This window comes from Phasianus colchicus, chromosome 12, assembly GCF_987193195.1.
Source record: "Phasianus colchicus chromosome 12, bPhaCol1.hap1.1, whole genome shotgun sequence".
NCBI lineage: Eukaryota > Metazoa > Chordata > Aves > Galliformes > Phasianidae > Phasianus > Phasianus colchicus.
This window is the reverse complement of record NC_143447.1, coordinates 3549707-3562469: the sequence shown is the minus strand read 5'-3', so window position 1 is coordinate 3562469 and position 12763 is coordinate 3549707. Positions and strand designations below refer to the sequence as shown.

Sequence of the window (12763 nt, the reverse complement as noted above, 5' to 3'; positions counted from 1 at the left end):
TTTAATCCTATGGATTATTAAGCTCCTAACAGTTATCTGAAAAAAAAAAAACAACAACCACCCAACCCAAAATCTTTTAATCCACTGAGCCATGCTGAAGAACTCTGTCTGATCCTTCAAATAATAAAGTTCTTAAGTCATTTTACTCACACAACCATTGGTTAGAGAGGTTAACATACCAAAAAAAGTAATTGCTCTAAGTGTATTGAAGTGAGTCTAGCCAACACGCAGCCTGAACTGCAAACTTATTTCATCTCTTGAATGCTTTAAGCAACAATTTCATCAGTGAATTTCAGTTTTTTTCCCCTCATTTCCAATAAAGGCAATGCAGAGTAACTGGGTAATCCATTCACTTCTACCTGAAAGCCTTTTTAAATTTTTTACAATTATTACTATACAAGTCAACGCTAAACACATTAAGACTAATTTACCTTCTCCATAGATGCAACCTGGGGTTTGTTTCATGACAGTGAAGACACGTTACTGACCTGATTCTGCACTATACTGAACATCTTACATAGAGAATTACTCCACACCCTCAGATACTAGCAAATCTCATACTAGCAAACCTGGAGACTCAGGCCATTGTAAATGCAAAGCATTAAGTGAAGGCAATTCTCTAGTGAAAGCTTGCTATTAAGATCTGTATTCTTACCTACCAGAAATGTTGCTTTCATTGTAGTTTCCCAGTTTCTACACCAGCAACCTCAATTCTAGTTGTGCAGATTCTCAAGAGCTTCGTTTTTAGAAGTGATGTAGAATATAGGACTAAACCAGCAAAAATATTAACTTTTTTTTTTTTAATCCCAGGATTATAATAAAGCCAGCTGTGATGGTCATTAAGCATCAGATTTCTGCCATCATTTCTCATTCTTGATAACTCATGCTCTAATGTGCACAATTAACATCATTTCTATGGAAGAGCAAGGTATTAACTTCCATGACAGTGGCAGAACCTATGCCACAAAGAACAGGTGAGCTCAATGTACAGCTGCAAAATAGGAGAACAGGAACTGAATGTAGATATATGTCTTCACGATCATCTGTACACATTCCTCTATGCATTCATGCATGGCAATGGCTCAATAATGCAGTAGAGTAGAAATACTCCCTCCAATGTTATTTACATGCAATCATCTCAATAAAAGCTTATTTAAAAAAATCCCTGGGTATACAGCACCTTTTTCTCAGGGGGAGAGTGTCTATAGCTGAGAAAGCATATGAAACATAAGATGGTTAATAGAAACAACTTGATATTTAATGGCATTCTGTATATAGATGACATCATTTAAGAATGTCATTTTAAACTTGAGTTTCACAGACCTCTAGTATTTTTAATGTAACGTTGAAGACCATTTAAAAACAATCAAAAGAATCTCCTGTACAAACATCACTACTTCATTTACAAAGAAGGTGATATAAAATGACATTAAATGTGCATGTACAACTGCAGCCTCAACACAGCAGATGATAAGATTATTAACAGGAGTCTTTGCTTTTCCTCTCTTTTTCTCGTGTCTCAGCCATTTTGATTTCTGCTCACTGAGAATCCTGAAACTTTCCAAAATGCAACAGATGGACCTCAAATACCAACTCTATGAGAAACTGAGTTGCCAAAACCAGTATAGCTAAAACTCATAAGGACGCCCATGAAGTCACATTCTTGCTGGTTATTGCTCTGTCCCATTCAACTGTCTGAAACAGGGAAAACTACCTAGATCTCTTGTTACCTTAAAGTTTATCGTTTCATTTGACAAAGCACTTCTTATAATCAAGTTTTCCTCTATATGCCAAATTAAGTCTCTTGATCTTGTATGATATTTCTGTATCACAAAGATTACATCAACATTGTCTGAAATAACTACATTTTTCAGATTCTAAAATAAAGGTAACTGCAACATTTTCTGTTAACTATGCATTGGAGCCCCCAGTACAAGAAAGACAGGGAGCTGTTGGAGAGGGTCCAGAGGAGGGCCACGAAGATGATCAGGGGACTGGAGCACCTCCCCTATGAGGACAGGCTGAGGGAGCTGGGCTTGTTCAGCCTGGAGAAAAGAAGGCTGCGGGGTGACCTCATTGCAGCCTTTCAGTACCTAAAGGGAGCCTACAAACAGGAGGGGAATCAACTCTTTGAAAGGGTAGATAACTGCAGGACAAGGGGAAATGGCTTTAAGTTTAGGGAGGGGAGATTTAGGTTGGATGTCAGGGGGAAGTTCTTTACAGAGAGAGTGGTGAGGTGCTGGAACAGCTGCCCAGAGAGGCTGTGGATGCCCCGTCCCTGGAGGTGTTCAAGGCCAGGTTGGATGGGGCCCTGGGCAGCCTGGTCTGGCATTAAATGAGGAGGTTGGTGGCCCTGCGTGTGGCAGGGGGTTGGAGATTCGTGATCCTTGAGGTCCCTTCCAACCCTGGCCGTTCTGTGATTCTGTACTGAATCTATGAAATGCTGAGGTGACACAGTTGAGTACAGTTTGTAAGCTCTATACTTGAGAAATATTTCAGCATCAATAGATTACAATATAATTCATTACAAGAAAAAAAAAACAACACAACTGCTCTCAGCTCAAGGACAAGATTAACACAGAAACACCACTGAGGTGAGGACACAGTAGTTTTCATTAAGAGATATCAAACAGATGAATGCAAAGAACACTTTCTAACAACCCCATCTTAAGTTGGAATATTTCAATTAGTGGTAAAACTTGAAGAACAGCAGCAAAACCAAAATACGAACTTCAGAAATCTTTATAATAGCACTATTAAGTTGTGATGGAAGATTTGCCAAAAGAAATGATTCCTAACAAAGTTTCCTCGTTCTAAAATTAGGACTGAATGCAACACCAATACTTATTTCCATTTCCTTTCTCTTTAAAGAGTTGTCTTGTTATGAATTCTGCCTGGGGCAAGATTGCATAGGAAGAACAACATTGCAGAAAAGCATCTGTATTCGCTCAAGCTGAGAAAAAAGCAACAACCTGGCATTTGTTGCCGTGGGGCAGTCATAAGTTAAGATCCTGTGTTTTCAAGTGCATATCACTCCACAGTAGCTTTCATGAAGCACTTTATTCCTCCTAATACATAGCAGGAGCAGCCAGGGAAAAAAGGCCCTGGAAATCCTTCCCTCGGAAGCCAGTCAGTCACAGGCAGGAGCTGCCAGGATCATCAGGCTGTATATCAACCTCTTTCTGCTGGTTTCTGTAAGCTCTGAAGGAACCTGAGCTGCCACAAACCAGCACTGAGTTCCATCCTGCTGTACAGCAATGGGTGCGTGAAGGCCTGACCTTTCATACACAGTCTATCTCATAAAGCACACGATACAGCACTTCACTAGCTGTGCTGCAATTTTGTGGAAGCTACGCAATTCATGGAAGCAGGAAACTCTTTCAGCTATTGGACTTTCACCCAAAACATTGAGCCAAAATGACCATCCTGAAACCTGAGCTTCTTTCTCTATTATTCTTCATACCCGTTCCTTTCTGCGTTTCTGATGGAAACAGAAGTGACAGAATACCCCAAGACTGGTTATTCTTATTATTGTTGTATTCCTTCCAACCTTGAATCTCCAAGTTTGGAAAGAAAAGGCATTCTTCTAAGTTTCCCAACCCAGTTCTGCAGGCCAAGGCAACTTGAAAAATATCTGACACCGGCTATTTATTGAAACTCAATCTTCAGCATCTCCCAGCGCTTGTTTTTACTTTCCTATCAAGATTAAAATAATAGAAATGAGGAAGATCATAAATACTTGCAGAGACTTAGATCGTATTGCAAAAGATGTTACTAATCTGCCACTTCTTTTATTTAAGAAGTCAATAGTAAACCAAGTATTTTGTATAAATATAAGGTAATAAGGCAAATCTGTTGAAGCCCAGGTATGTGGGCTTTTGGATATACACGTAGAGGATCTTTACTTGTTTCAAAATAAGCAATATTCTGTAATGGTAGGATATAATTAAAAAAAAAAGGCCTTTGATATTTATTACCAAGGTCAGGAATTACAGTTTCTCGCTTGCATATTACCACCTAAAGGATGTATTTGCCAAACTGTGAAAAGATTTTTAAGGTTTGATTCTAAATCATATTACCGCAGGAATATTCGTTCATGATTTTATTACATGCTTCAACAAAACTCCTCAGTATTCTGATTTTTTTCCTCACAGCTTAGGACAGTATTTAATATAGAAAACAGATGCCCAAGTAGACTGTATCAAATGTAGAATTCAGTCTTCAATGTTACAGCCAATGACAGCCTGAAACACAAATGGCCATTAATTCTCAATCCTAAATTAGAGATCCAATGTTGTTATAAAACCACGAGCCATGACACACCTCAAAAAACAGGGAAGATTCAAGATAATGAAGTTAATTACCTATTATCATTAATAAGAATTATAACAAGTACTTTGTATGTGACGAAACACATTAAACGAAGTAACAGATAATGAAATATTTTCTCAAAATCACAATTTTAAATATCCAGTCAATTTTTACGTAAGAATATACTTCAGAAAGTGAGTACAGAGCACTAAAAACCTTTAATTCTACATTCAAAACCAAAGGCTGACCTCTCATGCAAAGTATTCTTTCATTCACTTCTTGAAGTGGTTTTTTCATTCTCTCAATGAGGGACTGTTTTTTTTAAGCACGTACAAACTAAACAGTGTTTTCACTGCAAATACTGACTGTGCTTTCAGCCACCTTGCTTGCCCATAAATTCAATGATACGACAGGCGTGCCACAAAGATATATGGCAAACAATATTCCGAATAGTAGGTTCAGATATTCCTTGTGATTTTTAATATCATTTCCTTTTCTACTCATCACTGCAAACTGCAGGAGCAGAAGGCAAAGGAAAGCTGTTTCTTCTGCTGCAGACTGGGGAGAAAAGCTGGAAGGCACTGACGTTGTTATAGGGCTGCAAGGGCAAGAATGAGAAAGGGGGAAACACGAGTACAGCCAGCCCTGCCAGCAGCAGCTTCTCTTGCTGGCTGTGAGTGTTTGAGATATCAAAGCCAAAAGGAGGAAGGGTGCAGATGTTGGCCATGATCTATGACAGTTAAAGACACACCCAATAAACAATTAATCACATTTTGGCCAAGAAAAGCCCAGCTTTATAATCTATTAAATGGAAGAAGCTGTTGCTGCACAAACTACAAAAAAAAATATAATTGATCCACACTGAGAGATATTCTGAAGGCAGCATCTTGGATTAAACTTCACAACTGCAGGATGGTTTTTGGCCACTTCTTGCAAGCAGTGCATTCACAGCAGAATGACAAAGCCTGTGCTGAAATGATTCCAGGTAGGCAACAGGTATGAAACATCCACAAAAATGGGCTACAGATGCTTGGCCTAATTCTGTTCCTGTGCTACACAAAGCCCTCTAAAGAACTGTTCCTTCCTTGAGAGAGGAAACAAAACTGAGCAACAGAGAAAAACTGAGGAGAAAAAAAGATAGGCTACTGTCAATGCAGCTTTGCAAATATCTTGTCTGGGCTAAGGCTAAATGCAACAGCACCCCATGCATGGGGCTGTTCAAAGCTCACACCTGCTGCTATTCTCTACTATGTGTGAGTACAAATACATCTTGCAGAGCACTGTTCCCCAACAGTTTGGTGTATGTAGCCTTACGTTTAACATGCAGCTATGCCTAATTTTGCCCTTTCAAATAAAACAAAAGAGAAAGTTAAATAGTAAATGGTAGTTGGATAACTATGATCAGATGCCAAGAAAGTGAATTTACAATGGAGTCTATATTCTGTCGGGGTAAAAGAAACAGGAATATTGACCAAACTATCTACCAGAAATGATTTAAGTGTTACAGAACATGAGGTCTGAGTCTGGACTGCTTCCTTGCATAGCAATGGTCACAACTGATAAACAGTACAACACAGGCATCATCAACTCTCTGAACAAGAAAACTTGTAAATAAGAAAAAAGAGAACATGTCAGGTACGAAAACATTGCCATAATTCTTTCCCTTATTAACTTCCTCAGTAAAAATAATGGAAACAGCATGGAATTTTGAGAAAGCGGTTTGACTTTTTAAAGGAAAGCATCCACCACTCATACACTTCTTACAGTTCCTAAGAACATCAGCTTCTCCTGTGTGCTGTACAGGCCATAAACCTTACAAGGCTAGAACAGAATTTGGAGCAGCACAGCTCTGCTTTTCCAGGCAGCCTCTCACCACATCCTGGCAAAAGAGCAATCTTGCCAGGGTAATAGCATCTGTACCAGGGGAACTTGCCAGCACAGCTATGCACGTTGTAAATCAGACCCCTCTACAATCTAGCCTTGCACCAGAACTGCTTGCACTGCAACCCCAGCCAACTTGACAACCCACATGACAGATCGAGCTATTGCTTGTCCGTCTGATTTTTTCTTAAAGGGAATGTGGGTGGGCTTAATCAACCATGTCTTCCTATAAATCCTCACATTTTAACACTGTCAATCTTCAGACAACAGGAACTGCTTCTCTCCATCACCAGATTGTGTTCTCATTTGAACTAAATATATCCCTAAGAAGTTATTTCATTTAGATTATGACCGAAAAGTCTGTTTCCTTCTCTGATTAAAAAAACATTCTTCACATTTGCAAATAAAGGGCTGTTAATATTCCTCCATCTTTTTTTTCTTTTGAATACATGAGTACATACTTTATATATATATTAACCAACTTCCTCTCCTGCCAAGCTATTCATTTCATATGTTTTTTCAGGAGTACCTTTCATGGAGTAGAAGCATTCATAGATGGCATGGAATTACATGGCTTATATTCCACACATCCCTTTATTCAACACTATTTGAAGTGCCATAGGAGATAGGACAACAAGTTGAAAGAAGGAAGCTAGAATTATAACGTAATAATTCTCAAAGCAAATGAGGACAGACAAGACAAGAAAAAAATAGAAAGCAGAGGAACAAAACCAAACACCCCCAGAGCTACAGGTGGAAGGAAAAGCATAGAAAGTCCCTGTAGAGATCTCAGCCTAACGAGATCACAGTATGCTGCCTTAGGGCGTTTACATGGGCACTGTTTTGGTCATGTCAGTGGCCTCTATATGAGAAGTCCTTTGTAGCACATCCGCTCTGATTCAGCAAAAGAAGTCATAACTTCAACCTGACTAATCAGTTCCAGTGACACTGAAACCAAATGCATGCTTCGTTTACCTGTTTTGCTGAACTGAAAGCAATATGAATGTTAAGGCAGGGGACAGGAAATCAATAGCACAGAAAATAGCAACATAGAAAGAAGGTAAAGCTGTAAGCTTGATGGAAGAAAAACTGCACTTCATCAGCAGGCACAATCTCCATAGGGAGGGAACACAGGCAGGACACTGTAATGCACTGAAGATCCCAGTGAGATGGCATGGGACAAAGATACCATTGCACATTTCTGAAACGTGACAGAAGAAAGACAAAATCCACCCTGTTGGAAGAGCTTTGCCAGCTATGCTAATAAACGTATTCATATGAGTCTGAACAAAAAAGGAATTAAAAAGAAGCAAAAAAAAGTGAACAGAGCTTAATTTGCTTTCACATGATAACCAGATTTTCAAAAGCAATAGAATTTTCTCTAAGAGGAATCTACACTCTTTTCAGTTTCAGACATGATGATGATGAATCCCCCTAAAAGGAAAGTCCAAAAGTTGGAGATGAAACAAAGCTGTCATATTATCTCAGAAATAACTTCATGTTTTTAGTACCTTTCTTCATAACAAAACTTTCCTTTCCAAGTTTCACCACATAATCACATTTACAAGTGAATTCATCTTCTTAATTAAAAGTCCAATACTACTGTCAGAAACTGCACAATAGATGTTTAATTCCAGAACAATGGAAAAATGCTACAGTTCAAAGTATACTCTCCTCTGAAGATGTTAAAGAACCCACAGATATTAGAGCAAAATCTGAAGTAATTATTTCTTTTTTATATCTGGTGAGATCAACCAGCATGCATGCACCCAGCCCACAGGAATCAGTGCCAGTGCTTCTGTGATGCAGCTTCTAGCTTTTTACTTACAGTCAAATCAACTAAAAAAAAATCCTCACTGTGTGAAAACATATTATACAACACACACTTAACTTCCAAAGTCTGAAGGACCTCTTTAAGTCTTACCTTCTGTAATGCTAATACGGACAAAACAAATACATTTAAATTCCTTCTGTGATTTCTCAATTAATAACAAAAAAATTCTATGGCCAGATTGCAATTATAAAAAAAAGAAAAAAGATTTCTTTCTAGACAGCTACCTATTACACTTAACAAGCTTAAAACAAAATGAGTCAAAGATCAAGAGTAACTTATCTGAGGTGTCAAGTGCATAAGGTTAAAGGTGAAATTTTATTAGGTCAGAGGTGATATAAATAAAATCTTTTATGTCAAAGAAGAAGGGTCGCAGATGAGATGTATATAATCTAAAGGCATCACAGATGACAAGTAATAACTTTAAGTAGTACAAGTGTGTTCTCATTGCAGATATCTTCACTGATTAAAAAATTGAAAACAGTGATGAATAACTAAAGATATTGCAGTGCTTCTCTGGACTACAGCTTTACTTCTACATGACATTCTGCATGTCTGCTCTCAGATACTCCAGAACTTACCTGAAGTTACTGCATTTCTTGTGGGGTAAGGCAAGGTTTGGCATTAACTGCCCACACTGAATAGAAAGGTACACAAAGTAGACTGCTTTCATACATAAAGTGATATTTCTACTTTACAGTAACCAGGCATCTAGCACATGTATCTATTGCTGCTCTCTAAAAAGACAAAACTGGAGTGGGGCCTCAGGCCAAGCAAACTTCAGATTACAATAGCACAGCTTAGAATTTTATACTCAGGCTATTTAAAATACAGATAAAAATAATGTAGTATAACGTATTGTTAAATTGCCAATAGATCAAATATAATGCATCACCTCAATTAAGAATACTTAAATCTGCTTTTGTAACCAGTTATAGTACATACTCCTTTTCCTTCTGGACTAACTCAAGAAATCCCATGTATTTACTCCAATCCAATGTTTTGATGAAAAGCAGGGGATTTAAGCACACGATGCTGGACACAATAAAATCAAGATATCTGTGCCCTCTAGTGGAATTTCTTTTTCACCAGCTGGGGCACAAAAACAGCTGACAATGCGATCCCCCTTTCTGGAGGACACAAGTGTTAAGCTACCAACCAAATGTTGTGCACAGTGTGTAACTACTCTCAGACCAAACAACATCTAATTCACTTTTTGCTCCATATTGCTCTGAGGCAGTGGCACAGCAAGAACCAATCAGCTGTGGCTAGCTAGAAGCAAATGAAGGCTAAAAAGGAAGGAAAGGCTAAAAAGTAAAGGGAAATTCAGTGCTACAGGCTGCCCACTCTTTGGTGCATGTAGTGATATGATGGAATTCTGGGAAGTCTCACAGCTCACATGTATTTCTAAGCATCTGGATGCAGTAAGAAGGCTTCTCCCTTATATGGAACTACAGAAACCCGCTATTTAAAATCTAATTCAAAACAACTCTCACAAGCCACTGTAAGAGAGCAGGAAAGAAAGAGACAAGAAACTGCATACTTTTGTTGCAGTTTGGAAAGGGCAAACTGCAACTCAGCAGAAAACGTTGCATCTTCCAGTGGCAGACACTTCTGGAGACTGGAGCACCTCAATGACTTAACTCACCAAAGCTTTTTACAAAGGGAAAGACAGTATCTGTGGCAATGATGAGCTGTAAAAAGAACAGTTCAACCAGTAACCACAGTAACAAGAACCACGCAGGAAAGAAACATCAGGATTACTAAGCACTAACATCTGAATAGCTTTGGCTGGAAAGCTGCTGCAAAAAGATGCTGCAAGATTCTTCAGCTCTTCATCAAAAGCTACTTGGAAGAAGCAAGAGATAAAGGAACAACTAAGGGATTGCCAAAGCTGCTAGTAAGTCAAAGTAAGATAATTTAAAATAGCATTTGAGTTTAAAAGGGGAATTTTATTTGTCCATTCTAAATATCTTGAAGGATCATCCTTGTGGGGAAGCTATTTAACAGATATACAGAAGAAGCCTTTAATAAATGCAGTGAAGAATGCTTATTATTTGGAAAGGAAAGGAGAGAAAATTAAAACTCACAGGACATGAAATATGATGATAGGAAGAACACCTTTGGATTAGCAGGAGAGCAATTAGTCACATTTCTATATACAACCTTAAATTGCCTTATGTATCTGAAGCCCTGGTTTCTTTCATTCCTTTCCATAAGTATTCTGTACTCAAAAAGGCACTGATATTCCCATGCTAACACAAATATCTTTGGTTCCTTTCATTTCTAGGAATCTTCATGACTTTCTCAGGATAAGAAAAGGAAATTAAAATAGAAAAAGGTTATTGAAAAAAAACATACCACTTCTTCATCTGAAAGCTCTCGTCCTTGTATGCTACTGTTCTCTCTCACAGCTTGTTGGTGTTTTTTCCCTTTAATGTGGCTAAAAAGGTACACTTCTGATGAAATCTGCAATGACAGTGAGTTATCAGTTATTTTTTACCCTTAATAATCAATACTGAACATAGAAATAACACTATTTTTAATATAACATATGCCAGTTTCTCAGAAGTTCAGAATCTGTCACCTAATAAAGTAACATCAGTTACTGTAAACAGCATTAACATTGTGTTTATTTTTACTAAAAAGAGCATTTGTGCTTTTGTCACACACAATTTCACACAGACATTTCAACATCACAAGGATATCTACAGAGGAACGTACTGTTAACTGCAACTGAAGATTACCTGAAAACACTTACCTGACAAGAGAGCAATATTCTGTCATCAACAGAAAACAAATGCATATTGATCATGAAAAAAAAAAAGGTGGCTTTTCCCCCCCTCATTTTTAAAGAATATTTTAGGTTATTGTTTCAGCAGACTATTTCCACAGCTGTGTTACTGATCCCAACCCCAAACCACCCCATGTTCTTCATGCTAACTCATTCCTACTCAAAGGCTGGCACAGCTGCCTATGTGACCACAAGGATCGCTTCTGTGATACAAATGCTGCATCCTGAATGCTGATAATGCAGCACACAGAGCAGATTTCAAAGAATATATATGCAGTGGTTTTTCATTTTCACATCTCGAGCACAGAACTGAATCCCTCAACCTAGCTGACGTGAACATCTTTTGTGCAGATCTTTAGAGCAAATGACACAATGATTTCCTAGCCAGCAGAGGAATGTTAAAATACGTTGCCTTCTCATCTCATTCTGATTTTACTCTAATTTCACCAATTAATAACAGTTACATTCTGAAAGACATGAATGAATGTGTAGGAGTCCAGCCTGCTGAACCAAGGGTTTCTGTTCCAGCACTACCTGAAGTGGTCGTATGCACTCTTAAATCAATGAATGAAGAGTAATCATAGAATGACAGAATCATAGAATGGCTTGGGCTCAAGGATCATCAAAGCTCCAATCCCGCTGCCACCCTCCACATTTAATATCATGTGGGACAGAAGGCTTTGCAAGTCAATGAAAGCAGTTATCAACAAGAACTGACCTCCCTGTTTCCTACTCAGTGATTGTATGGCTCCCTCTTCTCTACCATTCCTCTGGCACGTAGAATGGTACACATAAGAAGAGATAGCCTGTCGAGAGTGAAGGTCTGCCAAGCCAGAACCTGGCTTCTGATATGACCATGAAGTAGATATTCAATGGAAAGTAAAAGAACATCAATTGTTCTCTTCAACACTAAAAGCCTCCAATTAAACTCAGCTTGAGAACTTCCTGGGCTCACTGTGTTTTGTCCTTCAGGGAATTTCAGTCCAATGAAACTTGTTCAGTCATCCCCTGAACACATATTAAAATCAAGTCTCTGCAGGATCTTGTAAGAAGGCTTTCACAGCTCAGCAAACAGCTATGTAATGAATCTCATTCTTTGTATCTAGATTTTTTTATCTAGCTTCATTTGATGATCCCTCATTTTTTATAAGACAGAGCTAACAACTGAGTACAGTCCAGACCATTACACCTCTGTTTCTACATGTACTTCAGATCTGCTGTAAACCACCCTGTTTATAGACAGAAAAAGCTGAAGTAAGGGGCACTTGACAAATGCATAAGGACACAGCACACGTACAGTGCTCTTATCTGGGAATGAAACACCATTTGTAGCTGCAAGACTCAGGCTGGCCTTGCAACTCTGACAGCAGCCCTCTGACTTACCATTACATTGCATAATGAGCACTGTTTTTTGCGCTCATACGGTGTGAGTTTCGGTGCGTAATCAGTATTAGCATGTCTTCCACTACTCAATTCAGCTGCCTTCTCTTTTCTTTGTTCAATTTGTTCCATGTGCCTTCTAATACTTTCATCATGCTGAATGCAAAGTAACAGAAGCAAAGGAAAAAAAGGGTATGAAATAAATGGTATAGAAATACTGAGAACTATTGAGAAGTTTGTACAGCTAGGATGAATGTATGTTAAACTGAAACTTTTTTTTCCCTGTAAGGCATTAGAAGTCACCACACAACACAGAGACTTTAACACCTGCTGTATCTGCAGTAGCAGGTACAGCTCTCTGGATTCTTTCTAGGGGTTTCACACCTAACTTGCATGGAAATGGAACAAACTCTTATTTAAAATCAGAGACCGAGGTTAAAAAAAAAGGTATCTCAGGACACATTTTAACATACTGTGAAATCTTTACTAAAGATACAGAACTTGTTCTAGAGAATTTCTGTATTGCTAATGTGTTTTTTCAACTAAAGTTTTTATTTTTACTTTTT

General features: G+C 38.3%; 1 protein-coding gene across 4 annotated transcripts in view; it reads right to left on the bottom strand.

The window, feature by feature from the left end:
• Positions 1–12763, bottom strand: part of SCAPER (S-phase cyclin A associated protein in the ER) — a 144117-nt gene that overhangs the window by 86186 nt on the left and 45168 nt on the right. For all 4 annotated transcript variants that reach the window (XM_090148678.1, XM_031616350.2, XM_031616351.2 and 1 more), the window contains 2 exons: positions 12201–12353; positions 10385–10492 (listed from right to left, as the gene is read on the bottom strand). In XM_090148678.1, the coding sequence (XP_090004804.1) occupies positions 10385–10492; positions 12201–12353 (261 nt within the window). The remainder of the gene's footprint in view (positions 1–10384; positions 10493–12200; positions 12354–12763) is intronic.